The sequence below is a fragment of the Scyliorhinus canicula genome, chromosome 2, assembly GCF_902713615.1.
Source record: "Scyliorhinus canicula chromosome 2, sScyCan1.1, whole genome shotgun sequence".
Classification (NCBI taxonomy): Eukaryota; Metazoa; Chordata; class Chondrichthyes; order Carcharhiniformes; family Scyliorhinidae; genus Scyliorhinus; species Scyliorhinus canicula.
The window spans coordinates 163,213,714-163,241,302 of NC_052147.1; the positions used below are offsets into that span (position 1 = coordinate 163,213,714).

General features: G+C 50.0%; 1 protein-coding gene across 5 annotated transcripts in view; it reads right to left on the reverse strand.

Moving 5' to 3' along the window:
* Positions 1 to 27,589, reverse strand: part of col6a3 (collagen, type VI, alpha 3) — a 294,343-nt gene that overhangs the window by 188,150 nt on the left and 78,604 nt on the right. For all 5 annotated transcript variants that reach the window (XM_038788414.1, XM_038788411.1, XM_038788403.1 and 2 more), the window contains exons 7-8: positions 7,789 to 8,382; positions 3,625 to 4,263 (exon numbers count right to left, since the gene is read on the reverse strand). In XM_038788414.1, coding sequence (XP_038644342.1) covers positions 3,625 to 4,263; positions 7,789 to 8,382 — 1,233 coding nt within the window. The remainder of the gene's footprint in view (positions 1 to 3,624; positions 4,264 to 7,788; positions 8,383 to 27,589) is intronic.

Here is a 27,589-nt window from a genome sequence, read left to right on the forward strand (position 1 = left end):
ATTGACCATGTGACACCACTCCTTTACAAGGAGACCCGCAGCTGTATAACAACCCCAGCCTAGGTGCATGTCGGGGAAAGAGACAGGGGAATGGAGGAGTATTATAATTGTATTGGAATAAGCCTTTGACGGGATTCTCCTTCTCGCCGTACCATTTTTCTGGTGTGGCATGCCCCCGCCGGCAACGGGATTCTCCGTCCTACCAGCCGGCTAATGGAGTTTCCCATTGTGGGCAGCCCCATGCCATCGAGAAAGCCCCGGGCATGGGTGCATTAAGGAGAATCCCGATAGCAGAGAATCCAGCCCCTTGTTCTTTAACTTCTACCATTGTCTACGCATTCTACTATCGCAGATTCAATACTAACCTTCTGAATTAAATCAATGAGATTTTGTGTTCACCAGTATTGTGTGCACCAGTGAAAATTGAGCCTCTGGGACTATGAATACGATTATGCGTGATTTGAAACCCTCAGTAAAAGATCCTGTTCAGTAGGTACACTACCTACTCGTGTCTCTGGCCGTTTCTTACTTGGAATAAAATGATTCATCTTCACAGTCCTCTTGCCTGACTTACCAGTAACTAGGACATGGAAGAAACTCTTCTCTATGATTTGACGCTAAAAGCATGTACGTCGAGGGCACTTGATGTCAACTATATGTACAGGGCATGTGACCTGCTCACTGCTGCTCCTTCTGGCCGGAAGACGATACACAGCCTCGTTTTTTTCTAATTTAAAAGGCAGCAGCGGGTGCCATTCTCAATAAAAATGCAGATGGCGACGATTGGGTGCTTCTCCCACAATAGGGACCACCATGAGACCGCCGACACCAATTGCTCCACAACCTTACCAACACCCGCCCACAGGTCGCGACTCATACTTTGAAAAACTCTGACCCAGAAACTTCCAGATATGGGAATTATTCCAAACTCTCCCATCACTAACACTAGCTGGCAATGTAGGTGCTTGTCCAGTGGAGAGCTGGTGGAGGATTTGTGTTTACTTGAGAAAACCAACCCTTTTCTGTAGAATAAGGTGATCAACAGTACACAAAATGTAATAATTAAACAATGAATGTTTCCCCGATGCATTATTGATGTTTTTTTTGTCGCAATCTGGGATCATATCAATTTACTAGTATTAAAAAGTGGTCATATTGGAACACAGTGTGAAAACTATCGATCTACACCCTCTGAACTCAACACTGGGCTTAACAATTGTGGCTCAGATCCTCTGCTTCCAACTTCTTCTTTTGCTAGTTTCTTACTTTATTCCTTCAATTTGCATTTCTATTTTTCTCAATTCTGGCAAAGTGACATAAGCAACATAAAATGTTAATTCTGTACACTTGCTGTGATTTCCAGCATGTTCCTTTTTTATTGCTGAGAGAATGTACATTGGTTGAATGCAAAATCTGCAGGTCAAATGAAGCCCTTTCAAAATATACCTTGTGGTTTAATTTAAAAATATTTCATTATGCGGTTGTGTTGGAAAACAAAGGTAATAAGTTACATTTTCTGAAAAAATATGGAGTACAGTTAACGATGATGAGAAATTATTTAGAAATTCAAACTAACTGAGTGTAAAAATAAGATGAAATTCCAAAAGATTTACCAACAACTACAGATTTGTGAATCAAGTCAATGGGGTTAAAATAAATGAACAATGATCGATAAAGTAGCATATTAAGATTTGTATACTACAATTTGGATGACATAATTTGGTTGGGGTCGTCCATATCATTTGTATGGATTTCCTGTATAACTAGTTAAAATAAAAATGTTGATAGAACTTTATATTTCTCCAAGGTTTAGATTATATGCTGAGGGAAGTTTGTCTAGTATCGAGCAGAAAGTGCAGTGAGAAGCAGGAAGGTGGCTCACAGGGAGAGATCGTGCAATTGGTGTTGCACATGTTGATCTTCATGCAACAAGATGAACGGAGTATTGGACATATAGTTAAGGCAGAATAAAGGAGAGTGCATCCATTTCCCAAGTTACTAACCAGTCATGTCAGGCATTCAGATTGATGCATCTGTGTTTAAAGCGAGTACCAGGAGGTTCTCTTTCTTCTTCAGCTACTATGATCTTGCAGTACACTCGTTAGACCTCAGCTGTGTACAGTTCTGGGTACCACTTTACATAAAGAATGTGAACACATTGGAGAGAGCGTAGAAGAGGTTTTACAAGAATGGTTCCAGGAATCAAAAACTTTCAGTTATGAGGATAGTTTGGAAAGGTTGGAACTGGTCTCCATGTTGAGAAGACTAGTTGGAGGAGATTTGATAGAGATGGTCAGTGGAGTTTCCCATAGTGGGGCAGACCCAGGCCCTCAGGAAACCCCTGGGATGTCGGCAAAACGGAGCAACCCGACGGCAGAAAATTCAGCACAAAGCTGTTCACACAATGAGTGAACAGTTTTGGGCCACGTATCTAAGGAAATATGTGCTGGCCTTGGAAAGGGTCCAGGGGAGGTTCACAGGAATGATCCCTGGAATGAAGAGCTTATTGTATGAGAACGGTTGAGGGTTCTGGGTCTGTACTTGTTGGAGTTTAGAAACATGAAGGGGGATCTTATTGAAACTGAAAGCAAGCTGCGAGGCCTGGATGGAGTGGACGTGGAGAGGATATTTCCTCTTGCAGGAAAAACTAGAACCATCTCAGACTAAAGTACGATCCTTTAAAGCAGAGACGAGGAGGAATTTCTTCAGCCGGGGGTGGTAAATTTGTGGAACTCTTTTCCGCAGAAGGCTGTTGAGGCCAAATCACTGAGTGTCTTTAAGTCAGAGGTAAAAGGTTCTTGATCAGTAAAGGGATTAGGAATTATGGGAAGAAGGCAGGAGAATGGGGATGAGAAAAATGTCACCCATGATTGAATGGTGGTGCAGACCCGATGGGCCAAGTGGCCTAATTCTGCTCCTATGTCTCACGGTCTAATGGTCTTATGGTCTTATGAAGTGGTTTGGGTCTGGAATGTGCTGGCTGCAAGTGTGCTGGAGCAGGTTCAAACAAGGCATTCAAGAGGGCATTAGATGATTATTTGAATAGAAACAGTGAATAGAGGTCCGAGGAAAAGGTAGGGGAATTATGATGCTCATTCTGAGAGCAGGTGCAAAGTACTGCAATAGTTTGCCTTTGCTCTCTACAGTATGGCTGACCAGAAAACTCTCCTGCTCACTATCTGCCATCAGATTTATTTGAAGGATCTACAGGCTGATAACCTTAGCCAGGTTATGAATGCACCTTTCTTGGCTGTCAAGTCGTGAAGTGGGACTGAAGCGAGAGCTTCTAGCCCAGAGGTAGGGAATGATTCCAATGCACCAAAAGAGCTTCTGTACCAGGGACATTACATCATACAATCTGTCCCGATATCCTCAGATGGAGTCTGACAGATGATCTGTGAGTTATTATGAAGGGTTCTAGAATATAGAGGAACAGGAATGTGGATTCTGAAATCCAATATGACAAGGAGATACTGGGGTGGCCGTGGCCCAGAAGCAGGGACAATCAGTGAACTCGCACCCACCCTGCATTTCCAGTCATGCATGATATTTTTGACAAGGACGAATACTGTTTGATACTGTACTCAAATATAGCTCAAAAAACAATAAACTAAATTCCGGTACCTTCTGTAGGAGCAACAGGTTCCACTTCAGGTTTTATTGTTGGTTCTTCAATAATTACTGTTGGAACGGTCAGTGTTGTCAATGGTATTATCAGCTGATTGTGTACATCAGACAGAGAGTGGAATTCCTTTACACTGAACATCAAACTTGGGTCAATTGCAATCTCTTCCAGCTGTGCTGGGTCCGTATGTTTAACTCCAACAGCGAAGGTCATTACTGCAGCTCGCTTCAGTGCATCTGCCGGTGCTTCCACATCATCACTGGATCTTCCCCCAGTAACAAGCACCAAAAACTGAGGAACATTTTCTTTTATCCGACTTCCTCCAGACCTAGTAAAATAATATTTAATAGCAAAGTCCAAAGCTGAACCAGTGTTGGCCCTTGTTCCCCCGATCAGTCTGAGACTTCTGATATGAGACAGAAGATCAGCTTCTGATGAATAAGTGTTCAGATAGAACTCAGCCTCGGTGTCATCGCTGTACTGTGCCAGACCTACTCGCACCTCGTCACTTCCAATGGCCAGGTTCTGAATTATTCTTGTCATAAAATCACGGACAAAAGGTAAGTTTGCGTCTCCAACATTGTCTGATCCATCAATAAGGAACACAATGTCTCTCTCACTCATTTCCATTGGTAGAACTGGAAAAAGAAATACACATCAGGTCAGCAATTAAATAATACCTGGTAAACCAACGTATTCAGATTTTATATTTCCTCAATTCTACAATTGGGGCTTTAATAACTGATGTTTTCTCTATTTTTCTCTAACATCCAGAGAAGACCAGCATCAAACTAAATACATTAATCACAATGAAAAGGTGTTTGAATAAGGAAAAACTGAAGAAAATTGTACACAACCTTTTGAAAAGGAAAGCATGGATGTGATTTTTCCACCGTATTGTGCTTGACGCTGTTCTCAGGGTGTTTTGCGAGATGGCCCAAATGGGGCCTTTCTGGACATGATTCAGATAGACATACTTAAATGAGCCAGTAGGCTTATTTAAATATGTGTGGCCTATTTCAGGCTGAATTCTCCCAACTCCCAGGAGTCAGCGGCCACACCGGTGAGGTCTCAACTACCGCTGACTGGTACTGGTCTCAACAAGCGGAGAACAGACATGATGGCCATGTTGGATATCTCGTAAGCCATTGAAGCCCTCTGGGTGGTTGGGGACAGAACAGTACCATGGCATTCCTGCTGACACCGAGTACCCTGGCAGTGTAAACCTAGCAAAATGGCACTACCAAGGGTCAGGTCCTGAAAGAAGCTATGCCCATGAAAGGGGGATTTGAAGAGGGGGGAATGAAGTCTAGACAGGTGAAGGTTCTGTTGGATGGAGCTCCTCAGTGCAGGACGGGATCGGGATGCCATGTGCAAAAGCCTCCACGATCTCAAGACCCTCCCGATGCAACCTCTGGACCCACCCAATGCCTCAACCCACCTATCGGAGGTCCTAGGGTCCCCCACACCCAACCACGTACGGGCAGGGCACCTTGGGTATGATCCTCATCATGGGCTCAATGCCAGCTTGCTACCTTGGCGCTGACGTTCTGGCACCTGGCAATGCCCCTTCAAACCTGGCAGTGCCTCCTGGACACCCTGGTCATCCATTCCGCCTGGTCCACATTTGTGCCCGGCTGGGATCTCCTTGGCAGTGCCGGTAGATGCTGTGTGGTTTTTTGTTCCAACGAAGGCAGAGATAAGTCAGCATCTAAGCCAGCTTCACTCTCTCAGACTGGATTCCACCCATAATCACATCATCTTGCGAGATCCAGCTACATCCCGCGAGGCGTAATGCTTGTCGGGAAGCCTGGGGGAGACGTCCCTCAGCATCTATCGGCCACGTTGCACCCGCCTTCGGTTGCAAAGCGGCTAATAGATCACGCCAAAAAGCTGGCCATAAACAGCCCTCCAAGCACCCCCAAAATGACACTTTGGGCACGATTCTCCGCAAAATGTAGTAGTGAGGGGCGGCAAGTGGCACAGTGGTTAGCATTGCTGCTAGAGGCCCGGTTTCGAATACCGGACCTGGATCACTGTCCATGTGGAGTTTGCACACTCTCCCCGTGTCTGCATGTTTTTCACCCCCAAGACCCAAAGATGTGCAGGTTCGGTGGATTGGCCACGTCAATTTGCACTTTAATTGGAAAAAATAATAATTGGATACTCTAAATTTATAAAAGAAGTGTGGTAGTGAGTGGGAACTGCCGCAAGCTTCCTGGTGCCCGGCCCAGTGAGGAAAACAACGCTATTCAACGGTAATTGGTCCAGTTAACAAGGCCCCACGGATGTCTTGCCGCAAATGAAGCCAGCTGACCCGGGGCACCGCCCCCTCCTAACAAGGTCGAGCAGCACTTAGACTCTTACACTTAGACTCTTACACTTAGACTCTTACACTGCAGACACCAGCCAGCTCACAACAATGGCACCCAGGAGGCTGGCACTAAGATTCGGGATGCAGATCGGGCCAGGCTCCTAGACGTAATGGAGACCAGGAGGTATGTCCTGTTCCCCCAATATCAATACCATTGGTGAAGGTGTCCAAGGCGTTGTGCAGTCGGTGACGGCTATGGCTCAGGGTCTCGACAGAATGACTGCCTCGCTGGGGGATGCTGCCAAGTACCAGGCTGACCTTGATGAGACATGTCCTGCTCTCAGATGGGAATGACTGAGATGCTGCGGAGATTGTCCCAGTCGCAGGTGGGTGCTGCCGAGGCACTGCAGAGCATGTCCCAGCCACTGAGGAAGATCGCCGAGGGCGTCGACATGATGGTGCGGACCATGGAGAACCGTTGAGGCAGTAGAGTCAGATGATGCAGGGGCAGCCAGGGCTCAATCCAGCTGCCCTTCCGTCCCAAGGTGAACCCCAGGGCCCTGTGTGCACCGACCGGGACGAAGGTGCGTTCGATGCCAACCCAGACCCACCCCATGGGGTGGCGACGGTGGCCATCAACTCCCCCAGGTTCCACCTTCTGATGAGGCCGCATCCTGCAGCCAGCACCAGGAACAAGGCAGCACCCCTGTGCATGTACTGCTGACAGGTGAGCTAGTGCCTTCCAGCCCCAGAGCTCCCAGAAAACGATCGGCATGTGTATTGAAGGCCAATGGACATGGTGGGTAGCTGGCTCCCTCCACCTCTGATGTGCATCCTGGGGACACACCAAGACGTAGCAGTAGAGCTAGGAAGGCAAAACACATTGGGGATCACTGAGGGCACAAGGGAAGGGGTTGGGGGTGGTAGCTAAGGGGTGGGGTGGGGGGAGGGGTGGCACCATTGGAAGAGGAGAGAATTGTTACACACAATAAACACCATTGTGCACAACAATTACAATGCCTCTGTCACTTTCGTCCACAATGTGGGCTGACCTCCGAATCCTTGGCCTATCTCTCCAGGCTTCCCCGTCCCCTGGCAAACCACGAGCAGGTGTGAGCAACCACTCAGCAGACTGGGAAGTCCGATGCAATGCTTAAGCAAAGCCCGGGTGGCCACATGGGCCTCATGGTACCGGGTCAATGTGTCAAAATGAAGACTGTGCTGAATGACTACGTCTCATCCCTATGTTTTAAAAGATGAGGGTGAATGTGGTTGCATATATATATCACACTTATTCCTGTCAGAATCAGCTAAGTTATATCATTTTGGGGTAGATTGTGTTAATGTGCTGACACTGGTGGTGGTTATGGAGTATGTAGAACCATGACGGAATCATAGAATTTACAAAGCAGAAGAAGGCCATTTGGAGCATCGAGTCAGCACCGGTTCTTGGAAAGAGCACCCTGCTGAAGCCCGCGCCTCCAACCTATCCCCGTAAACCCAGTAACCCGACCTAACCTTTTGGACACTGAGGGGCAATGTACCATGACCAATCCACCTAACCTGCACATATTTGGATTATGGGAGGAAACCAGATCTCCCGGAGGAAACCCACGCAGACACGGGGAGAATGTGCAAACTCCACGCAGACAGTCACCCAAGGCCGGAATTCACCATCTCTAAATATCTTCAGAATTCAGTCAGTGAAATAAGTTGCCGCTAAAATGTGCAGATAGTGCAACCTCAGTTTCTGTGAGGTCACTCTTGCAATATTGAAAATGTTCTTCACTTTCCTGTTAAATGACATTGAGTAAACTAAATTAATCATAGTTTGTCAAACTTCTTGTACCTTCAGTAGGAGGAATTGGTTCTTCAATCACAGACACTGCTCTAACTTTTGATACTAGCTCTTGATGAATAGTTTGCATATCCTGGAAGTCTTCCAGTTTCAGAACAGAATCAGGATTCAACACGATCTGTCGTAGCTCCGATGTGTCGGCACTCTTGGCTCCGATGGCAATAGGCACTATACCAGACTGTTTCACTGCATCTGCTGCCCGTCCAACATCATCTCTGGATTTCCCAGCAGTGATCAGCACCAGGATTTGTGAAGCTCCAGATTCGCTCCTGCTCCCTGCAGATGGAGTGAAGACATTCCTTGTGACAAAGTCCAGTGCAGCACCAGTGTTGAGGGGCCTTCCTGTTTTCAATCTCAGCTTTCTCAATGCATTTAAAACCTCATCTTTGGTTGAATGAGTATTGAGGCCAAATTCAAGTCTTGGGTTTGAACTGTATTGTACCACAGCAACTTGATCTTTGTCAGGTCCAATATCGAACTCCTGGATTACATTATTCACAAAATTACGGACTTGAAGGAACGATCTTCCCATTCCAGGAGAGCCATCGATTAGGAAGACGATATCTCTTTTTATCGAGGCAGAAACTGAAAAAAATAAACATCTCAACATTAACCATAATTGTTTTTAGAAATCTTACACTCAATAAAGAAATTTGTCAATATTTACATAAATTTTCTGTTTTCCCATTCCTATTCTGTTTCACCTGTTACATTATAACATATTCCATCACAACAGCTACACTGACACGACTTTGTGAGATTGCCAAATTGTGTGTCACAAGAAGGAATGTTGCATCACAGACCAATGTTTCATAAAAAAAGACTCCAAATTATTAATCCCATTTTCCCAGAGAACATATCTAGCTAACAGACGGAGACAGTTCTTCTACCTCTCTCAGCTGGAACTGTTAACTACGGAGATCTCGGAACATTTTCTGAACAAAAATCTTCAAAGGTGCCTTTAAAGCATAAATTTCTTTCTCAAAGCCACAGCAATCTGCTTATGTGAGACTATTTGCTCACTATCCTCCAGATATATTTAATGTCATGGCTCCAAGCGATCCGCTTTGAGTTCTACCTGCCCAACAACTTACCTCAGTAATTCCTCACAACAACCCCCCCCTCCCCCCCCCCCCCTCCCCACAACCCCCCCCCCCCCCCCCCCCCACTCCGCTGTTGGCCCAACTACTTTGCTGGTCTCCAGAGCCAGTCATAGTCATCCCACTGCCCTTTCTATTACTGCTAATCACCCTTCTGCTACATATAACCATTCCACTGTTACTTGCTGCCCTGTTTCTATGTGCAGCCTCTTCCACCCATTTCTCTCCAACCAACAAACAAACCTGCTTCTCCACTGTTGCTTCCCATTGCCCAGCGTATTCTTCTTACTGGTTGTGGTGGAGAATCATGGTTCACAAAAATAAAGAGATTGAGGATGTGGGTAAAAATATGTTCTATATTATTCTATAACTACATCAATGGGAAGAGGATATCTGGGGAAACAGCAGGGCCCATTAGGGACTGAGGGGGGGAAATCTGTGGGTGGAGCCAGAGGACATTGATAGGGTGTTAAATGAATATTTCACATCTGTCTTCACCCCAGAGAATGAGGAGGCAGACATGGAACTCTGGGAAAGAGACTGTGGGGTTATTGACCAAGTTGTCACAGGGATGGACAAGGTATTGGAGGTGTTGATAGGCTTAAAAGTGGAGAAATCTCCAGGTGGGGACAAATTGTGTCTCAGGTTGGTGTGGGAGGCGAGGGAGGTGATTGCGAGGGCCCAGATCCTAATTTTTAATTTTTCTCTGGCCACAGGAGAGATGCCAGAGGACTGGAGAGCTGTGAATGTGGTCCCACTATTTAAGAAAGGTCGTCGGGCTATGCCAGGGAACGACAGACCAGTGAGTCTCACGTCAGTGGTTGGGAATCTGTTGGAGAAAATTCTGAAGGAGAGAATCTACTCCACTTGGAGAGGCAAGGTTTGATCAGGAATAGTGAGAATGACTTTGTCAGTGAGAAGTCATGTCTAACAAATTTGAGCACGTTTTTGAGCACGTGATTAAGTGTGTAGATGAGGATAGTGCAGTTGATTTAGTTTATATGGATTTCAGGAAAGCATTTGACAAAGTTCCACATGGGAGACTAATAAAGAAGGCAAATGCACACGGGATACAGGGGGACTTGATAAGGTGGATTCAAAGCTGGCTGTCGGAAACAAGATGGTGGCAGACGGCTGCTTTAGTGACTAGAAGCCAGTGACCAGTGGCGTATCACAGGGATCTGTGCTGGGCCCCCTATTACTCATCATTTATATAAATGACTTAGATGACTATGTGGGGGGTTAGGATCAGTAAGTTTGTAAATTCCACAAAAATAGGCCAGGTGGTTAACAGTGAGCCTGAGAGTCTTGGGTTCCAGGAAGTTATAGACGGGATGGTCAAATGGGCAGAAAAGTGGCAGATGGAACTTAATCCTGAAAAGTGTGAGGTGTTACACTTTGGAAGGAGCAATTTGACAAAGAAATATTCAATGAATGGCGATACACTGAGGAACAAAGAGATGTTGGCGTGTTTGCAAATAGATCTCTGGAGGCAGAAGGGCAGTTAATAGGGTGGTGAAAAAGACTTATGGGATACATGCCTTTATCAATTGTGCCATAGATTACAAAAGTAAGGAGGTCATGATGGAGTTATGTCGAACACTGGTGAGGCCACAGCTGGAGTACTGTGTGCAGTTCTGGTCACCACATTATAGGAAGGATGTGATTGCACTGGAGCGGGTGCAAAGGCACTTCACCAGGATGTTGCCTGGGATGGAACATTTAACTTATGAAGAGAGATTGGATAGGCTTGGGTTGTTTTTGCTGGAGCAGGGAAGACTGAGGGGCGACCTGATCGATGTATACAAGATTATGAAGGGCATGGATAGTGTTGAGAGGGAACAGTTGTTTCCTTTACTTAAAAGATCGATTATGAGGGGACAAAAGTTCAAGGTGAGGTGCGGCAGGTTCAGGGGGGAGTTGAGGAGGATGGTGACTGGAATGCACTGCCTGAGAGGGTGGTAGAGGTGAATTGCCTCACATCCTATAAAATGTACCTGAATGAGCACTTGGCACATCTTCACATTTGGGGCTATGGGCCATGTGCTGACAAATGGGATTAAGATTGGCAGATCAGGTGCCTTTAATGGGGCGATGCAAACTAGAAGGGCTGAAGGGCCTTTTCTGCAATGTATTTTTCTGTGATTCTGTGGGAACTTGAATAATATGGGAACTGTTTGGGGTGAAATAGAGATATGGAGAAATGCATGAGAACAAAAATAAAACAAATGTCTGGCACTGGAAGACAGCATAAAGTTGAAGTGAAGAGATGGAGAAATGAGAGGGGCATGTTTGGAAAGAGACTAGTGTCATAATATACACACAGGTATATGATGGTGCACAGACAGGCAGTGATTGACACACAAGATGACCAGTGAGCACACAGAACATACAGCCAATCACCAGACAGGACATGACCACTATAAAGCTAGAGGGCACTAGTTTTCCCGCTCTCTTGGGATCCAGCCTCTGAGACAGTCAGAGCTCATGAACAGCAACTAGAACATACACCATGTGGTAGTGAGATAGTCTGGTCAGGTTAGTCTCAGGTCTCCAGTCAAGTCAGCATAGTGTCAACCCACAGTTAAAGTATGTATGATAGTTAAGAGTTCAATAAAATCAAGTTCCATTTCTTCAAGTGTTGGAAGCCTGTCTCTCTTGCTACAGCAGTAAACGTAGTCCTCGCAGACCCACCTTACCCAACACATCATAGTACCAGTGAGTCATGCTCGAGTTTGACGGTCCTATCTTGAGATAATCTGCCTTTGACCAGCGATCAGCCATCCGGTAACGTGGATAGCGTCCGCCCTCACCCGCAGCTCCGCATCACCGGCAACCTCGGTGCTAACTGGAAGATTTTCAAGCAGAAGTTCCAGCTCTCTCTTGAAGCCACCGACCTCAAAGCCCCATCGGATGCCAGGAAGATCGCACTCTTCCTTTCTACAGCCGGGGGCCACGCTATCCACATCTACAGGATGGAAGCTCAGAGCGAGAACAAACAGAGTTGTTATCTCTGGGTTGTTGCCTGTGCCACGTGATAGTGAGATGAGGAATAGGGAGAGAGAGCAATTAAACACGTGGCGACAGGGATGGTGCAGTCGGGAGGGATTCAGATTTCTGGATAACTGGGGCTCTTTCTGGGGAAGGTGGGACCTCTATAGACAGGATGGTCTACATCTGAACCTGAGGGGCACCAATATCCTGGGGGGGAGATTTGTTAGTGCTCTTTGGGGGGGTTTAAACTAATTCAGCAGGGGCATGGGAACCTGGATTGTAGTTTTGGGCTACGGGAGATTGAGAGTATAGAGGTCAGGAGCACAGATTTGACTTCGCAGAAGGGTGCCAGTGTTCAGGTAGGTGGTTTGAAGTGTGTCTACTTCAATGCCAGGAGTATACGAAATAAGGTAGGGGAACTGGCAGCATGGGTGGGTACCTGGGACTTCGACGTTGTGGCCATTTCAGAGACATGGATAGAGCAGGGACAGGAATGGTTGTTGCAGGTTCCGGGGTTTAGGTGTTTTAGTAAGCTCAGAGAAGGGGGAAAAGAGGGGGAGGTGTGACGCTGCTAGTCAAGGACAGTATTACGGTGGCGGAGTTCTTTGAGAAGGTGACTGAACAGGTAGACGAGGGTAGAGCAGTTGATGTGGTGTATATGGATTTCAGTAAAGCGTTTGACAAGGTTCCCCACGGTCGGCTATTGCAGAAAATACGGAGGCTGGGGATTGAGGGTGATTTAGAGATGTGGATCAGAAATTGGCTAGTTGAAAGAAGACAGAGGGTGGTAGTTGATGGGAAATGTTCAGAATGGAGTTCAGTTACGAGTGGCGTACCACAAGGATCTGTTCTGGGGCCGTTGCTGTTTGTCATTTTTATAAATGACCTAGAGGAGGACGCAGAAGGATGGGTGAGTAAATTTGCAGACGACACTAAAGTCGGTGGAGTTGTAGACAGTGCGGAAGGATGTTGCAGGTTACAGAGGGACATAGATAAGCTGCAGAGCTGGGCTGAGAGGTGGCAAATGGAGTTTAATGTGGAGAAGTGTGAGGTGATTCACTTTGGAAAGAAAAACAGGAATGCGGAATATTTGGCTAATGGTAAAATTCTTGGCAGTGTGGATGAGCAGAGGGATCTCGGTGTCCATGTACATAGATCCCTGAAAGTTGCCACCCAGGTTGATAGGGTTGTGAAGAAGGCCTATGGTGTGTTGGCCTTTATTGGTAGAGGGATTGAGTTCCGGAGCCATGAGGTCATGTTGCAGTTGTACAAAACTCTAGTACGGCCGCATTTGGAGTATTGCGTACAGTTCTGGTCGCCTCATTATAGGAAGGACGTGGAAGCTTTGGAATGGGTGCAGAGGCGATTTACCAGGATGTTGCCTGGTATGGAGGGAAAATCTTAGGAGGAAAGGCTGATGGACTTGAGGTTGTTTTCGTTAGAGAGAAGAAGGTTAAGAGGTGACTTAATAGAGGCATACAAAATGATCAGAGGGTTAGATAGGGTGGACAGCGAGAGCCTTCTCCCGCGGATGGGGGTGGCTAGCACGAGGGGACATAGCCTTAAATTGAGGGGTAATAGATATAGGACAGAGGTCAGAGGTGGTTTTTTTACGCAAAGAGTGGTGAGGCCGTGGAATGCCCTACCTGCAACAGTAGTGAACTCGCCAACATTGAGGGCATTTAAAAGTTTATTGGATAAGCATATGGATGATAAGGGCATAGTGTAGGTTAGATGGCCTTTAGTTTTTTTTTCCATGTCGGTGCAACATCGAGGGCCGAAGGGCCTGTACTGCGCTGTATCGTTCTATGTTCTACAAATCCCTCACATTTGCTGAAGGCGAGGACAAGACAAAGTTTAAAACAGTCCTGCTGAAGTTCGACAGTCACTGTGACATCGAAGTCAATGAGAGCTTTGAACGCTATGTGTTCCAGCAGAGGCTTCAGGGTAAGGATGAACCTTTTCAGTCCTTTTTAACCATCTCCGCATCCTCGTGCAGTACTGCAACTACGGCTCCACTTCCGATTCCATGATCCGCGACCAGATCGTTTTCGGGGTCCACTCCGATACCCTTCGCCAGCAGCTCCTTAAAGTTAAGCAGCTCACCCTTACAATCACCATCGAGACCTGCGTCCTACACGAGCACGCTAACAACCGGTACTCCCATATCAAGGCGGCAGAGACGGCGCGGCAAAGCCCCCACGATGCGGAGCGGGTGTAGGCCGACAAACAGCTCCAGGGCCTGTCTGGCTGAGGGCAGGCATTTTGCATGCTTTACCCGGGCTCCTGCGCATGTGCGCCACGACCAAGGAGACGCGAGGCCGACGACCGAACTGCACAGGTGCACACATCGTTCAACCGTACTGCGCATGCGCGGTGGCACACGGAGCGTCCTGACATTGGTGTCATGACGTGTACAACTGTGGCTCCACCCACTTAAAGCGGCAATGTCCCGTGAAATCTCCACGCTGTCTGCAGTGAAATGAAATGAAATGAAAATCGCTTATTGTCACGAGTAGGCTTCAATGAAGTTACTGTGAAAAGCCCCTAGTCGCCTTTTCCGGGAGGCTGGTACAGGAATTAAACCGTGCTGCAGGCCAGCCTTGGTCTGCTTTAAAAGCCAGCGATTTAGCCCAGTGTGCTAAACCAGCCCCTCAAGCTTGGTCACTACGCAGTCCTGTGCAGACCTGCTCAACTGCCCAACACACAGCAATCCCAGCCGCAGCGCAGGAACTCCGACTCCAACATGCTTCCAGATCCTGACACCGAGGGCCTCACATCCCCATTCTGGGTGGGCATCATCACCAAGCATATGCTGCCTTCAGCAAAGATGGTGAAACAACTCCCTGTGATGAGCATTGATCCGGACGACGAGTGGTGTGCCACCCTTACGGTCAACAAGGCTCACATACGCTTCTGGCTGGACACCGGCGCTTCAGCAAATCTCATTTCAAAGACTGACCTTGACACCATCCGCGTCAAGCCAAGCATTCTTCCATCGGCCTGCCAGCTCCTCGACTACAATGGCAATGCCATTGCTGCCAGTGGCTCATGCCAGCTTGCGGTATCCCATTGTCTTCAAAAGCAACCCTGCGTTTTGAAATTGTAGGAACCAACAGAGCTTCCCTGCTCGGTGCTCGGGCCTGCAAACTCCTGAATCTTGTGCGGCGGGTTCACACCATGTGGTCCGCACAGGCAACGGCCTCGCCAGATGTCAACTTCCAAGCCCAACTCAGTGACATCATAGCGCAATACCACAGCGTGTTCGAAGGTATGGGCACACTCCCCTACCGATACAAGATATTGCTGAAGCCAAATGCCACACCTGGGGTTCATGCACCACGTCAGGTGCCGGCACCCCTTAAGGACCGCCTCAAGCAGCAGCTGCAAGACCTCCAGGACCAGGGCCGCATTTCTAAGGTCACGGAACCCACGGACTGGGTTAGCTCCATGGTTTGTGTCAAAAAACCGTCAGGGGAACTCCGCATTTGTATCGACCCCAAAGATTTGAACTGTAACATCATGAGGGAACACTACCCTATACCTAAACAAGAAGAGCTCACCAGCGAAATGGCTCATGCCAAATTCTTCACGAAGCTGGATGCCTCCAAGGGGTTTTGGCAAATACAGCTGGATGCGTCCAGTCGAAAGCTCTACACATTTAACACCCAGTTCGGTCGCTACTGTTACAACCGACTGCCCTTTGGCATCATCTCTGCCTCGGAGGTGTTCCACCGCATAATGGAGCAAATGATGGAGGGCATCGAGGGGGTGCGAGTGTACGTCGATGATATCATTATCTGGCCCACAACTCCTCAGGAGCACATCGATCGCCTTAAGCGAGTGTTCCACAGGATCCACGAGCATGGCCTCCGACTCAATAGAGCCAAATGCTCGTTCTGTCAAGCAGAAATCAAGTTCCTTGGCAACCATTTTCGCAGTTCGGCGTGCAGCCAGATGCAGACAAGGTGTCGGCGATCAACGCCATGAAGACCCCGGAGGACAAGAAGACGGTCCTCAACTTCCTAGGGATGGTCAACTTCCTTGGGAAGTTTATCTCCAACCTTGCATCACACACCACAGCTCTCCGCAATCTCGTAATAAAAAACTATGGACTTCCAGTGGCTCCCCGCTCATGAGCAAGAGTGGCGTGAGCTCAGGGCGAAACTCACTAAGGCCCTGGTGCTGGCATTTTTCGACCCTGCCAAGGAGACCAAGATCTCCACCGACGCGAGCCAGGCTGGCATTGGGGCAGTACTCCTCCAGCAGGACTATTCCTCCTCCTGGGCTCCAGTCGCATATGCCTCTAGAGCCATGACACCTACTGAGCAACGATACGCTCAGATAAAAAAAAAATGCCTGGGCCTCCTCACAGGGATCGACAAATTCCATGATTATGTGTGTGGACTCCCCAAATTCACGGTCAAGACGGACCACAGGCCATTGGTTCACATCATCCAAAAATACCTCAATGACCTGATGCCACGGTTACAACGCATCCTTCTCAAGCTACGCCGCTCCGATTTCGACCTGGTCTACACCCCGGGCAAAGAACTCATTGTGGCCGATGTACTCTCTAGATTCACGACCACGCCGTGTGAGCAGTCGGACTTTGTCTGTCAGGTGAAGTTTTGTGCCTCCAACTTTCTGGCCACTGATGAAAGGGTGATGCAAATTCGTCAGGAGATGGCCAGGGATCCTTTACTCCAGCGGGTCATGCGACATCTCACGGATGGTTGGCAAAAGGGGCAGTTGTGGACGGCATACTAACGAAGCTGGACAGGATAGTAATCCTACAGAGCATGTGAGAGCTGGTCCTCGGCCAAAATCCACGAGGGTCACCTGGGGGTCGAAAAGTGTCGCCGTCGAGCCCGAGAGGCAGTATATTGGCCAGTATCAGCCAGGATATCGCCAACATGGTCCTCAATTGTCCAACGTGTCAAAGGTTCCAGCCAACTCAGCCTAAAGAGACTCTACAGCCGCATGAACAGGTATCCTCCCCATGGTCCAAAGTTGGTGTTGACCTCTTTCATGCAAAGGGCCAAGACTATATCCTCCTAGTGGACTACTTTTCCAACTACCCCGAGGTGGTCAGACTGACTGACCTCACATCAGCAGCAGTAATCAGGGCATGCAAGGAGACTTTTGCCCATCATGGCATTCCACTTACAGTTATGGCTAATAATGGCCCTTGCTTCTTCAGCCAGGAGTGGACGGATTTTGCCCGGCTATACAATTTTAGGCACGTCACTTCAAGCCCCCACTACCCCCAGTCGAATGGGAAGGCTGAAAAGGGGGTCCACATCGTTAAAAGACTGTTGTGCAAAGCTGCTGACTCGGGTTCGGATTTCAACCTGGCGCTGTTAGCCCACAGGGTGACTCCTTTGTCCACTGGGCTGCCCCCAGCACAGCTCCTAATGAACTGCACACTGCGAATGACGGTGCCGGCTATCCACATCCCGGACCTTGACAATTTTCCAGTCCTGCAGAGGATGCAACTGTCTCGGGCCCAATGCAAGTCGGCGTACGACGCCCACGCCACAGATCTCCCCGAGCTAGTCCCTGCTGACCGAGAACGTGTTCAGCTACCTGGCGGTGGCTGGTCTGCCTGAGCTGTGGTGGTCAAGCAAGTGGCCCCGAGATCGTTCCTCGTTCGCATGCCTGATGGCTCCTTTCTTCGGCGTAATAGGTGGGCACTGCGGCTACTTCCACACCCGCCACCTGAACGTGATGTCCCACCTCGCATGCTGGTTCCTCAGGACGTGCTCTTCCACGAGGCCACCGATCTGCCAGTTCTTTTACCGACCTCTACATTGGAGGCAGTTCCGCCTGTTCAAGTGCAGGCGGCCCCTGACCCACCCTTCAGGCAGTCAACCAAAATTCGCCGCCCGCCACAGAGACTGAATTTATAGACTAACTGTTGCATTACCTTGTTATCTCATCGTTTACACATCTGTATTGTTTTTTCCTAATTTGTTATCTACCCCCTATATGCACTAGACACCTTCCCATATAAATACGTTAACATACTTTGTATATAGTCAGGCTCCTGTACACACACTCACTATTTATTGACCCACACACATTTTTTCAAAGTACAAAAAAAAGGGGGAAATGTCATAATATTCACACAGGTATATGATGGACTGCAGACAGGCAGTGATTGACACACAGGATGACCAGTGAACACACAGAACACAGCAGCCAATCACCAGACAGGACACAACCACTATAATGACCGCTCAAATGACAGGCGGTGCCGGTACACAAGAGGCCTCATGTGGCGCATCCTTCACACCTCCTCCTTCTTGGCCAGTTGGGCAGTTGGCCTTCCAACCTGAGCGGCTGTCATCTGCCCCTCTGCTGCCCGCTCGGCTGCAACAGCTTCCTCCTCCTCCTCAAGCAGCGCCCACGTACAGCCGCAGGACATCCCCCAGAGCTGTGGCGACTAGCAGGAAGGCCACCATTGCTGGTAGAATTCCAATATCCATTCTCTGCAGGAAGTGAAAGGCTGACATATTTGCATGGTGCATATCACTGTGCCCAACCAGGTCCACCAGGCTAAATGGTGGCCCCAGTTGGCACTGCGGGATCCGCCACCGCATGTCCTTCTCCCCCACCCCACACCCCCAAAATCCTCGCACCCCTGGCCCCATCAGTAGCAAGCACCATGGGGCTACTGGCCCTGGTGCCAATCCATGATGCCAGGGGTACTATTGGGTGGCACTGCCCCTGCCAGCAGTATGCACCGCGACCCCCATAGGGGTTACTGTGGGCGTTGCCCTGGGTGGGCCACCAGCGGGTGGTGGCCGGGTGGTGTGGGGTGCGGCAGGGGGGTGGTGCACCCATCTGGTCAGTGTCACTTTGCAGAAGCAGGGGCCAAGGTGGGTGATTAGTGGGTGTGCAGCAAGATGACTGCCTTGCAGGCCACGGTAATGGCAGTCTGTAACTGGACATCGCCCAGTCCTGTGGGTGGTCACCCCGGCCACTTGCCTGTTCCTCCGTCACCCCCTACCCCCAGCCCTGGCTGGGCTCCGCAGCACAGCCAGTGTCCGGCCCAGCAGCCCACGGTCGCTCCTCTCTCCGAGTCCCACCTCCTCTCTCTTTTCCTCAGCAGCCACCACGCCAGTTTCACGAGTTTGAAAGCACACGTGAACCGTGCCATCGGGAACCAAGCCCATTGGAGGCGGAGAATCTGGGTGGCCGCGGAGAATACTAGGTTGGACCCGCTAATGACACGTAAAGTGTTTACTGTACGTGCGTTCCGGAATGCATTGGCACCACTGTCAAGGTGACGGAGAATCTCGATTTGACGTCAAATCGGAGCCCGCCGCGATTTCGGCATCAGAACCTATTCTCCGCTCTATCGCATTTCCCGATTTGGCTTCAGACGTTGCTTTGCAAATCTGCTGGACTTCTTTGAGAAGGGAGCAGATTCAGCAGGTGATAACAGTACAGAGCTTCTAATTTCCTTTATTCTTTCAAACACTTTGACAAGATCCCAGATTTGAGTTAAGCTAACATGCTGAATGAGCCCAAAGCAGCAAGTGACTAACTGAAAAACAATTCTAGCAAGGGGGTTAAGTGCAAAGGAATCTGAAATAAAACAGTGAAGGCTGGAAACACTCATCAGCTCAGGAATGTGGTCTGTGGAGCGAGAAATAGAGGTAACCTTTGAAGCCGCCGATCTTTTATCAAGCATGGAAGATGTTCGCAATGAACAGTGCTATATGTATTATTTGTTTATATAATTCACAAATTGCATGTCAGGTTCTTCAATATTATAAAATATGATAAAACTGTCAATGGTATTTAGCAATGAGATTTGCTGATAAAGTATTGGCAGATTGATTGCATCCAAGGGAATTTGACAAGTTAAATGAATGGGCCAAGGGAGTTTCAATACAAATAAATGAAAACTAATCCACAGGAAATATGGACAAGGGGGGGGGGGCAATGTGGAAGGAGGGCTGTACAAGGAGGGGGGCGTGCAGGGTGAGGGCTCACACTGACAGACAGGGGGGCAAGGAAGTTGATGAGGATGAATGGAAGGAAGAAAAGGTCGAGGGGAGGGAAGTTGGATCCTGACATGGCTGTATGTAAAGTTCACAAACAAGGGGATCAAAAGATACCATAGGTTTCCTGCAAAAGGAGGCCATTCAGCCTATCAAATCTGCACTGATCCTCTGCAAGAGCACCCTAGCTGGGCCCACTTGCCCACCCTATCTCCATAACCCCACCTAACCTGCATATATTTGGACTATGGGGAGAAACTGCAGCACCCGGAGCAAACCTACTCAGACACAGGGAGAAGGTGCAAACTCCATACAGTCATCCAGGGCTGGAACTAAACCCAATTTCCTGAGACTTTGAGGCAGTGCCAACCACTGTGCCACCACATTGTTTACTGGAAGTGGGTGCACAAAGACGCCAGATGCACTGGGTAGGTATCCAAATGGGGAATGGGCACTTTGAATGATGGGCTCAGGGGAGGGTGGTTGAATCAAGGAACAGACGTCTTCTTCAGGCTGTTAGCCATTTCCCCCTGGGTTGTCGACTGTGGAAGGGAAATTAACATGAACCAACTTCGAAGCATGCTGGGAAATGCTTGACGAGTTCAACATTGCTTTTGGAGTAAAATAAGTAGGTCAGGTAACATAAACAAAATACTGCTTAATATTCTGATCTCGGCCTTATAATGAAAACACATTGTCCTCCGAAAGATAACAAAATGTGTATTCAAGTTGCTTTTAGCCAAGAGCAAGAACATACGTACTACGTATTTCATCGTACGTACTTTCCAAGGTCTATTTAATATTAGCATGCCTGTTTACTTCAAGCTGTTACTTCAGATTCTAAAAACATGCTGGGCGTGATTTTCCGCTCCCCACGCCGGGTGGGAGAATCGCGGGAGGGCCGGGCGACTCATGACACGCCCCCTTGGCTCCCCCCGCGATTCTCCTACCCCCCCGCTCGGAAGAATCGCCGCTCGCCGTTTTTCACGGCGACCAGCGATTCTCCGGCCCGGATGGGATGAGCGACCTGCCGTTCGCGACTGGTTCACAACGGCGACACCTGGTCGCTGCCGTCGTGAACATGGCGCCAAAAGCTGGTTTTAAGCTTGTGGGGGGCGGAGAGGGGAGTGAGTACCACGGCCGTGCTCGGGAGGGGACTGGCCCGCGATCGGTGCCCACCGATCGTCGGGTCGGCGTCTCAAAGGGACGCACTCTTTCCCCTCCGCCGCCCTGCAAGATCAAGCCGCCACGCTTTGCGAGGCAGCGGAGGGGAAGACGGCAACCGCACATGCGCGGGTATGAGCCGCCAGCCGTCGTGACATCAGCCGCGCATGCGCGGGTTGGAGCCAGCCAACCTGCGCATGCGCGGCTGACGTCATTTAGGCGCGCCAGCCACGTCATTCTCGGCACAAGCGTCAAGGCGCGGTGGCCGAGAGTTACTGAGGGTCGCTCCAAGCCCCCCGGGTGGGGGTGAATAAGGTGAGAGGAGCGGCCTCCGAGGCCGTCGTGAAACTCGGCCGCGTTCACGACGGCCTTCCCGATTTTTCACGGGAGCGGAGAATTCCGCCCGCTGTCTTCAATCGAATCTCAGAGTGCAGTGCACTGGCTTTTGCAGCTGGAACACTCTCTCAACGCAAATATATTTGTGCAAATAAATTCCCTTTAACCGAACCTCGAGGAATTTGTCTTTATTATGATTTCCACAACACCGACATCCTGCAGGGTCCGGTGAAGACAGGTGGGCTGGAGAGAGTGATATGAGAATGCTGGACTGCTATTTAAATATGGTGCAAGGACATTTGAATGTATCAGCTGAGGGCAGGCAAACTAATCAGCAGTCGGCCCACCAGATGACTTGAAGGGGAATGCGCTTGTGTCCAATTTAGAGATTCCAAGTGCAGAATCTGGCGTGAGATATTGCGATCCTGGACAGCAGAAAGGTTCACAGGAGCCGCCCGCCACCACACTTAGTCTTAAAATCAGAGCATTCAACCCAATTAATTAGATCTGATGATAGACAAGGGACGGAATTCTCCGTTTGCCGATGCCAGAATCGCGAAATGCGATTATACGGATAATAGGTTCTGAAGCCAAAATCGACACGGGCGCCGACTTGACGCCAAATCGCGATTCTTTGACGCCTCGACAGCAGCATCAACACGGTATTCTCCGGGGCATCCACGATTTTCCTCCTCCGATGGGCCAAGTCCCGACAGCGTGGTTCAGTTATGCTTTTAAAAATCGTGAAAGCGGCGTTGTGGCGAATGAGGGAGAGAGAGAGAGGAGATAGGACACAGAGAGGGGCGATTGTAGGCTGCTGGGCCGGACACTGGCTAGGGCTGACTGGGGTGGGGGTGGGCCATGGCAGGGCCGGGAGAGGGGGAATGACAGGTGAACAGGCCGAGTGGCCGGGGTGACCTCCCACTGGACTGGAGTGGTGCCCAGGCAGGCTGGCCACCCATCTTGGCCCCTGGTTCTGCACAGTAGCACCGACTGCTTGGGCGCCCCTACCTCCGCTCCCCAACCACCCCCCCTACCCCACCTCCTCCACCCCCTCACCCGCCCGCCAACCTGTCAGGTGCTCATAGACCACAGTGCACAGGTGCATCCTTCAAAAGGCCCTATATGCCCAGGCGGCTTAATACATCGAGCGCACCAGGATCTCTGGGCAGCAGGGTTCGCCTCCATCGCCGGATTGCTCCAGTTCCAGGAGTGATCAACGGGGCATGCCCCCCTACGAGCACCTGCAGATGACAGGCCGCTCTATACAAGATGCTCAGAGGATCACCCAATTCGTGGTGTCCTGATGTGTCCTCTACACCATCAGGCAGCACACTGGCGATGTGCTCAGAGGAGGAAGAATGCCAGGCCTCATCCGATGAGGAGGATGTGCGGAGGGGGAGGATGAGCTGGAAATGGGGCACAGGCACAGGCACAGGCAGGCACGGGAGGCTGCATGATATTTACGCCAAGGCCGACGTGCACTGGACACTCTGATCGCCTCCAGGTTCTTTTTTTAATAAATTTGGAGTACCCAATTAATTTTTTCCAAGTAAGGCGCAATTTAGCCAATCCACCTACTCTGCACATCTTTGGGTTGTAGGGGTGAGACCCACGCAGGCACCGGGAGAATGTGATAACTCCACACGGACAGTGATACAGGGCTGGGATCGAACCTGGGACTCGATGCCGTGAGGCAGCAGAACTAACCATTGCGCCACTGTGCTGCCCATGATCGCCTCCAGGTTCAACGCCTTGGTGGGGGGGGGGGGGTTGGGGTGGAGGCGGGAGACTGGCCAGGAGCACAGACACCGCATCCGACTCTCACAATCCCCGCCCTGGCCGTCCCCCACCTGCAACCCCCTCCGTGATACATCCCGGCCGTACAATGGGGTGCGGGCCCTGGGTTGGCAGTGACACTGGGACTGGTCCATTGGATGGAGGATGATGACAACCCACTCTGCGGTGAGCTCTGCTGCTCCGCATCGTTTATTTTTCGTCTGACTCCTGCCGACAGTGGCACTTTCCACCGTACACTTGGGTGATCCCTGTGTGTGAGCTGGTCATTCCATCACGCAGTGCCATCGTATCCCTGGATGGCAGTGGTGGGGACAGTCGGGAGATGGGGGAGGTGGGTGGGGCTCATGCTGCTCATGTGTCCCGGATGGCGTGGCGGAGCCTCGTTCTGCCTGCTGCCAACCTGCTGCCAAGCAAACAGATCAGTTGGGGGGGTGGACCTCTGGCTGTGGCACTGGTTGGGGAGGGGTATACCTGGTGGACCCGCCCCCTCCCCAGCAGATCCTGTACGACACCAGACAAGACGCATGATTAGACCATGAGCCAAGGGGGTAGAGGGATTGGACCTGTGAGTGGGGGTGGAGGGTGGTGATGTGGGGGTGAGGATGGTGTTGGTGTGTGGGTGCTGTGGGGAATGAGGGTGTTGGGGGAGTTGGTACACATGTCATGTGGAACTGAAACTAAGCGGGGTCTCGCTTCCTCGCCCGCGACTGAGCCTTCCATTCCTCCGGGCCGCCGACCATGTCCAGGGCCCTCTGCTCAGCCACAGTGAGGGGACGCAGGTCCGGCGGTTCCCCTCCTGTCTTCCCCCACTCCCAGCAGAGGCGCCTGGTCATGGCAGCCGGAATGGGTACTCGTGTGGGACAGGGTGGGGGTTTGGCCACCCGCCAGGTACAAGATTACCCGCCTCACCTCCACCACATCCAGGAGTGTCCCCAGCTCTGCTTCAGTGATGCGTGGAGCTGCTCTCCTTGCTGCCATCTTGTTGGGTGGTGTGGGGAGTGAAATGTGTATATGTGGCTGTAGCTTGTCAGCCTCCTGAGTGTCAATGACGAAACCAGATAATCCAACACCGTTTCTCAATCGATTGTGTTCCACGTGGCGCTGGTGCTAGCCCCTTAACAGCAGCAGAATCAGTCCAGGTGTGGCGCCAGTTTTTCTGCCGTGAAAGTCCACACATTCTGCGTGGACATCAACACTAGAAGCGAGATTCTCCGATTGCCAATGGTGTAATCGCATTCGGCCATTGGCCGGAGAATCCGTTTTGACCCTAAAATCGGTGAGTACGCCGCACGCCATTGGGATGGCCTCAGGACATCACTAGGGACACTCCCCCGATGCTCCGCCCCCCAATGGCCCGATTTCCCGACAGCATGGATCACTTGTGCTCTCAGTTTTCGGGGGCCTCGCGTGGTGGCTGCGGAAAGTCGGTGGGGGGAGATGTTTCTGCTGGCCGGGGGTCTTCGGCGGGGGCTGGGGGGACTGATCGGGGTTTGTCCGGGGATGGTGAGGGGCGTAACAGGGAGGCACTATCTGGCAGGCTGGTCTGCGCACGGCCGGCGCCATGTTGTACGTACGTGCGCAGCCCCAAATCCGGCAATTCTCTGTCTGTATCTTCAGGTAAATCGAGGGATTTCAGTGGCGCAGCTGCAAGCCCCCCACCGGGTGAGCATCGGTGCAGGTGTGGCGCCGACTTTTTGGTCGTAAACTAGACACATGGGGCTGGATTCTCACAAAATGAGACTATGCCGCCATACCGGCGTAAAAATGGTAGCATTTTACTCCTTTCATTAGTTTGAACCATTACCACCATCTGTTTTTGTTGGTTTTGGTCTGGTTTATGGTAGCTGTGGTTCTGAATGTACCAATAAGGCTGAAGGCAATACTGCTAGTAACACTGCTACCTACCGACATAGGGTGCTTGTTCGGGGGTCAGTGCACACTCAATGGGCTGAATAGCCTCCTGCACTGTAGGGATTCAATGATTCTAGCCACTATTCATTGCAAGCCCATGGATTCACATAGCCACGTTGATTAAATTTCCTCACTCCCTGCTACCTGTCGGACACCATTCCATTCTTCCAGATTGTCCATCTGTATAGTACCTGTTCAGATGATGCAACATTTCCATACAGAGCTTCCATTATGTTTTCCTTTCCCTTCAACTGAGGATCCCCCCAGCATGGTTGACAAGGCCTGCTGGTATGTCCAATCTGCTCTCTTCCCTTGTCCTCCCTCCCAGAACCATGATTGAGTTCCCTGTATTCTCACCTCCCAACACATCAGCCACCACATTCCTTCACCATTTCCATCACCGCCAAACACATCTTCCACTCCCCTTCTAGCATTCCAAATGGACCATTGACCATATGACCCCATTCCTTTACAAGGAGACTGCAATAACAACTCCGGCCTAGGTGCAGGTCAGGGAATGAGACCTTTAGGGGAATGGAGGAGTATTATAATTGTATTGGAATAAACCTTGTGCAGGATTCTCCATCTCACCGTACCATTTTTCTGGTGTGGCGCGCACTCGCTGGCAGCCGGCTTCTCCATCCCGCCAGCGGGCGAATGGGGTTTTCTATTGTGGGCAGCAACATCACCGTTGAGAAAGCCCCGGGCATGGGTGCACTGCTGGCACAACGGATAATCCAGATTATGGAGAATCCAGCCCCTTGTTCTTTCATTTCTACCATTGTCTATGCGTTCTGCTTGTCACAGATTCAACACTAACCTTCTGAACGAAATCAATGCGATTTTGTGCGCACCAGTATTATGTGCACCAATGAAAATTGAGCCTCTGGGACTATGAATATGATTATGCATGATTTGAAATCCTCAGTAAAAGATCCTGTTCAGTAGGTACACTACCTACTCGCGTTTCTGGCCGTTTCTTACTTGGAATAAAATTATTCATCTTCACAGTCCTCTTGCCTTACTTACCAGTAACTAGGACATGGAACAAACTCTCCTCTATGATTTGACGCTAAAAGCATGTACGTCGAGGGCACTTGATGTCAACTATATGTACAGGGCATGTGACCTGCTCACCGCTGCCGCTTCTGGCCGGAAGACGATACACAGAGTCATTTTTTTCTAATTTAAAAGGCGGCAGCGGCTGCTATTCTCAATAAAAATGCGGAGAGAGATGATTGGGTATTTCTCCCACAATAGGGTCCACCATGGGACCGCCGACACCAATTGCTCCACGACCCTCCCGACACCAACCCGCAGGTCGCGACCCATACTTTGAAAAACCCTGACCCAGAAGCTTCCAAGATATGGGAATTATTCCAAAATCTCCCATCACTAACACGAGCTGGGAACATAGGTGCTTGTCCAGTGGAGAGCTGGTGGAGGATTTGTGTTTACTCGTGTTTATCGAGAGACCAACCCTTTTCTGTAGAATAAGCTGATCTGCAGTACACAAAGTGTAATAATTAAACAATGAATGTTTCCCTGATGCTTTATTGGTGTTTTGTTTTTGTCAAAATCTGGAATCACATCAATTTATTAGTGCTAAAAAGTGGTCATATTGGAACACAGTGTGAAAACTATCGATCTACACCCTCTGAACTCAACACTGGGCTCAACAATTGTGGCTCAGATCCATTATTTCCATCTTGTTCTTTTGCCAGTTTCTTACTTTATTCCTTCAATTTGCATTTCTATCTTTTCTCAGTTCTGGCAAAGAGACATTAGCGACCTAAAATGTTAACTCTGTACACTTGCTGTGATTTCCAGTATGTTCTGTTTTTATTGCTGAGTGAATGTGCATTGGTTGAATGCAAAACATGCAGGTCAATTGAAGCCCTTTCAAAATATACCTTGTGATTTAATTTAAAAATGTTTTATTCTGCTGGTGTGTTGGGAAACAAAAGTAATAAGTTATTTTTTCTGAAAAGATATGGGGCGCGCCGGGTGGGAGAATCCCGGGAGGGCCGCTCTGGCATCCCCCGCGATTCTCCCTCCCCCGCTCGGAGTATCGCCGCTTGCCGTTTTTCCCGGCGACCGGCGATTCTCCGGCCCGGATGGGTCGAGCGGCCTGACGACCCCGAAGGGTTCACGCCGACAGCAATCACACCTGGTCGCTGCCGGCATGAACAGCGCGCGACAGGTAAGTGTGGTGCCTGTGGGGGGCGGAGAGGGGATCGAGCACCACGGGCGTGCTCGGGAGGGGACTGGCCCTCGATCGGTGCCCACCGATCGTCGGGCCGGCATCTCTAAGACACGCAGTCTTTCCCCTCTTGCACGTCTTGCGGGGCAGCGGAGGGGAAGATGGCAACCGCGCATGCGCAGGTTGGTGCCGACCAACCTGCGCATGCGTGGCTGACGTCACTTAGGCGCTGCCGCCGCGTCATTCTTGGCGCGCCGCCTTGACGCTGC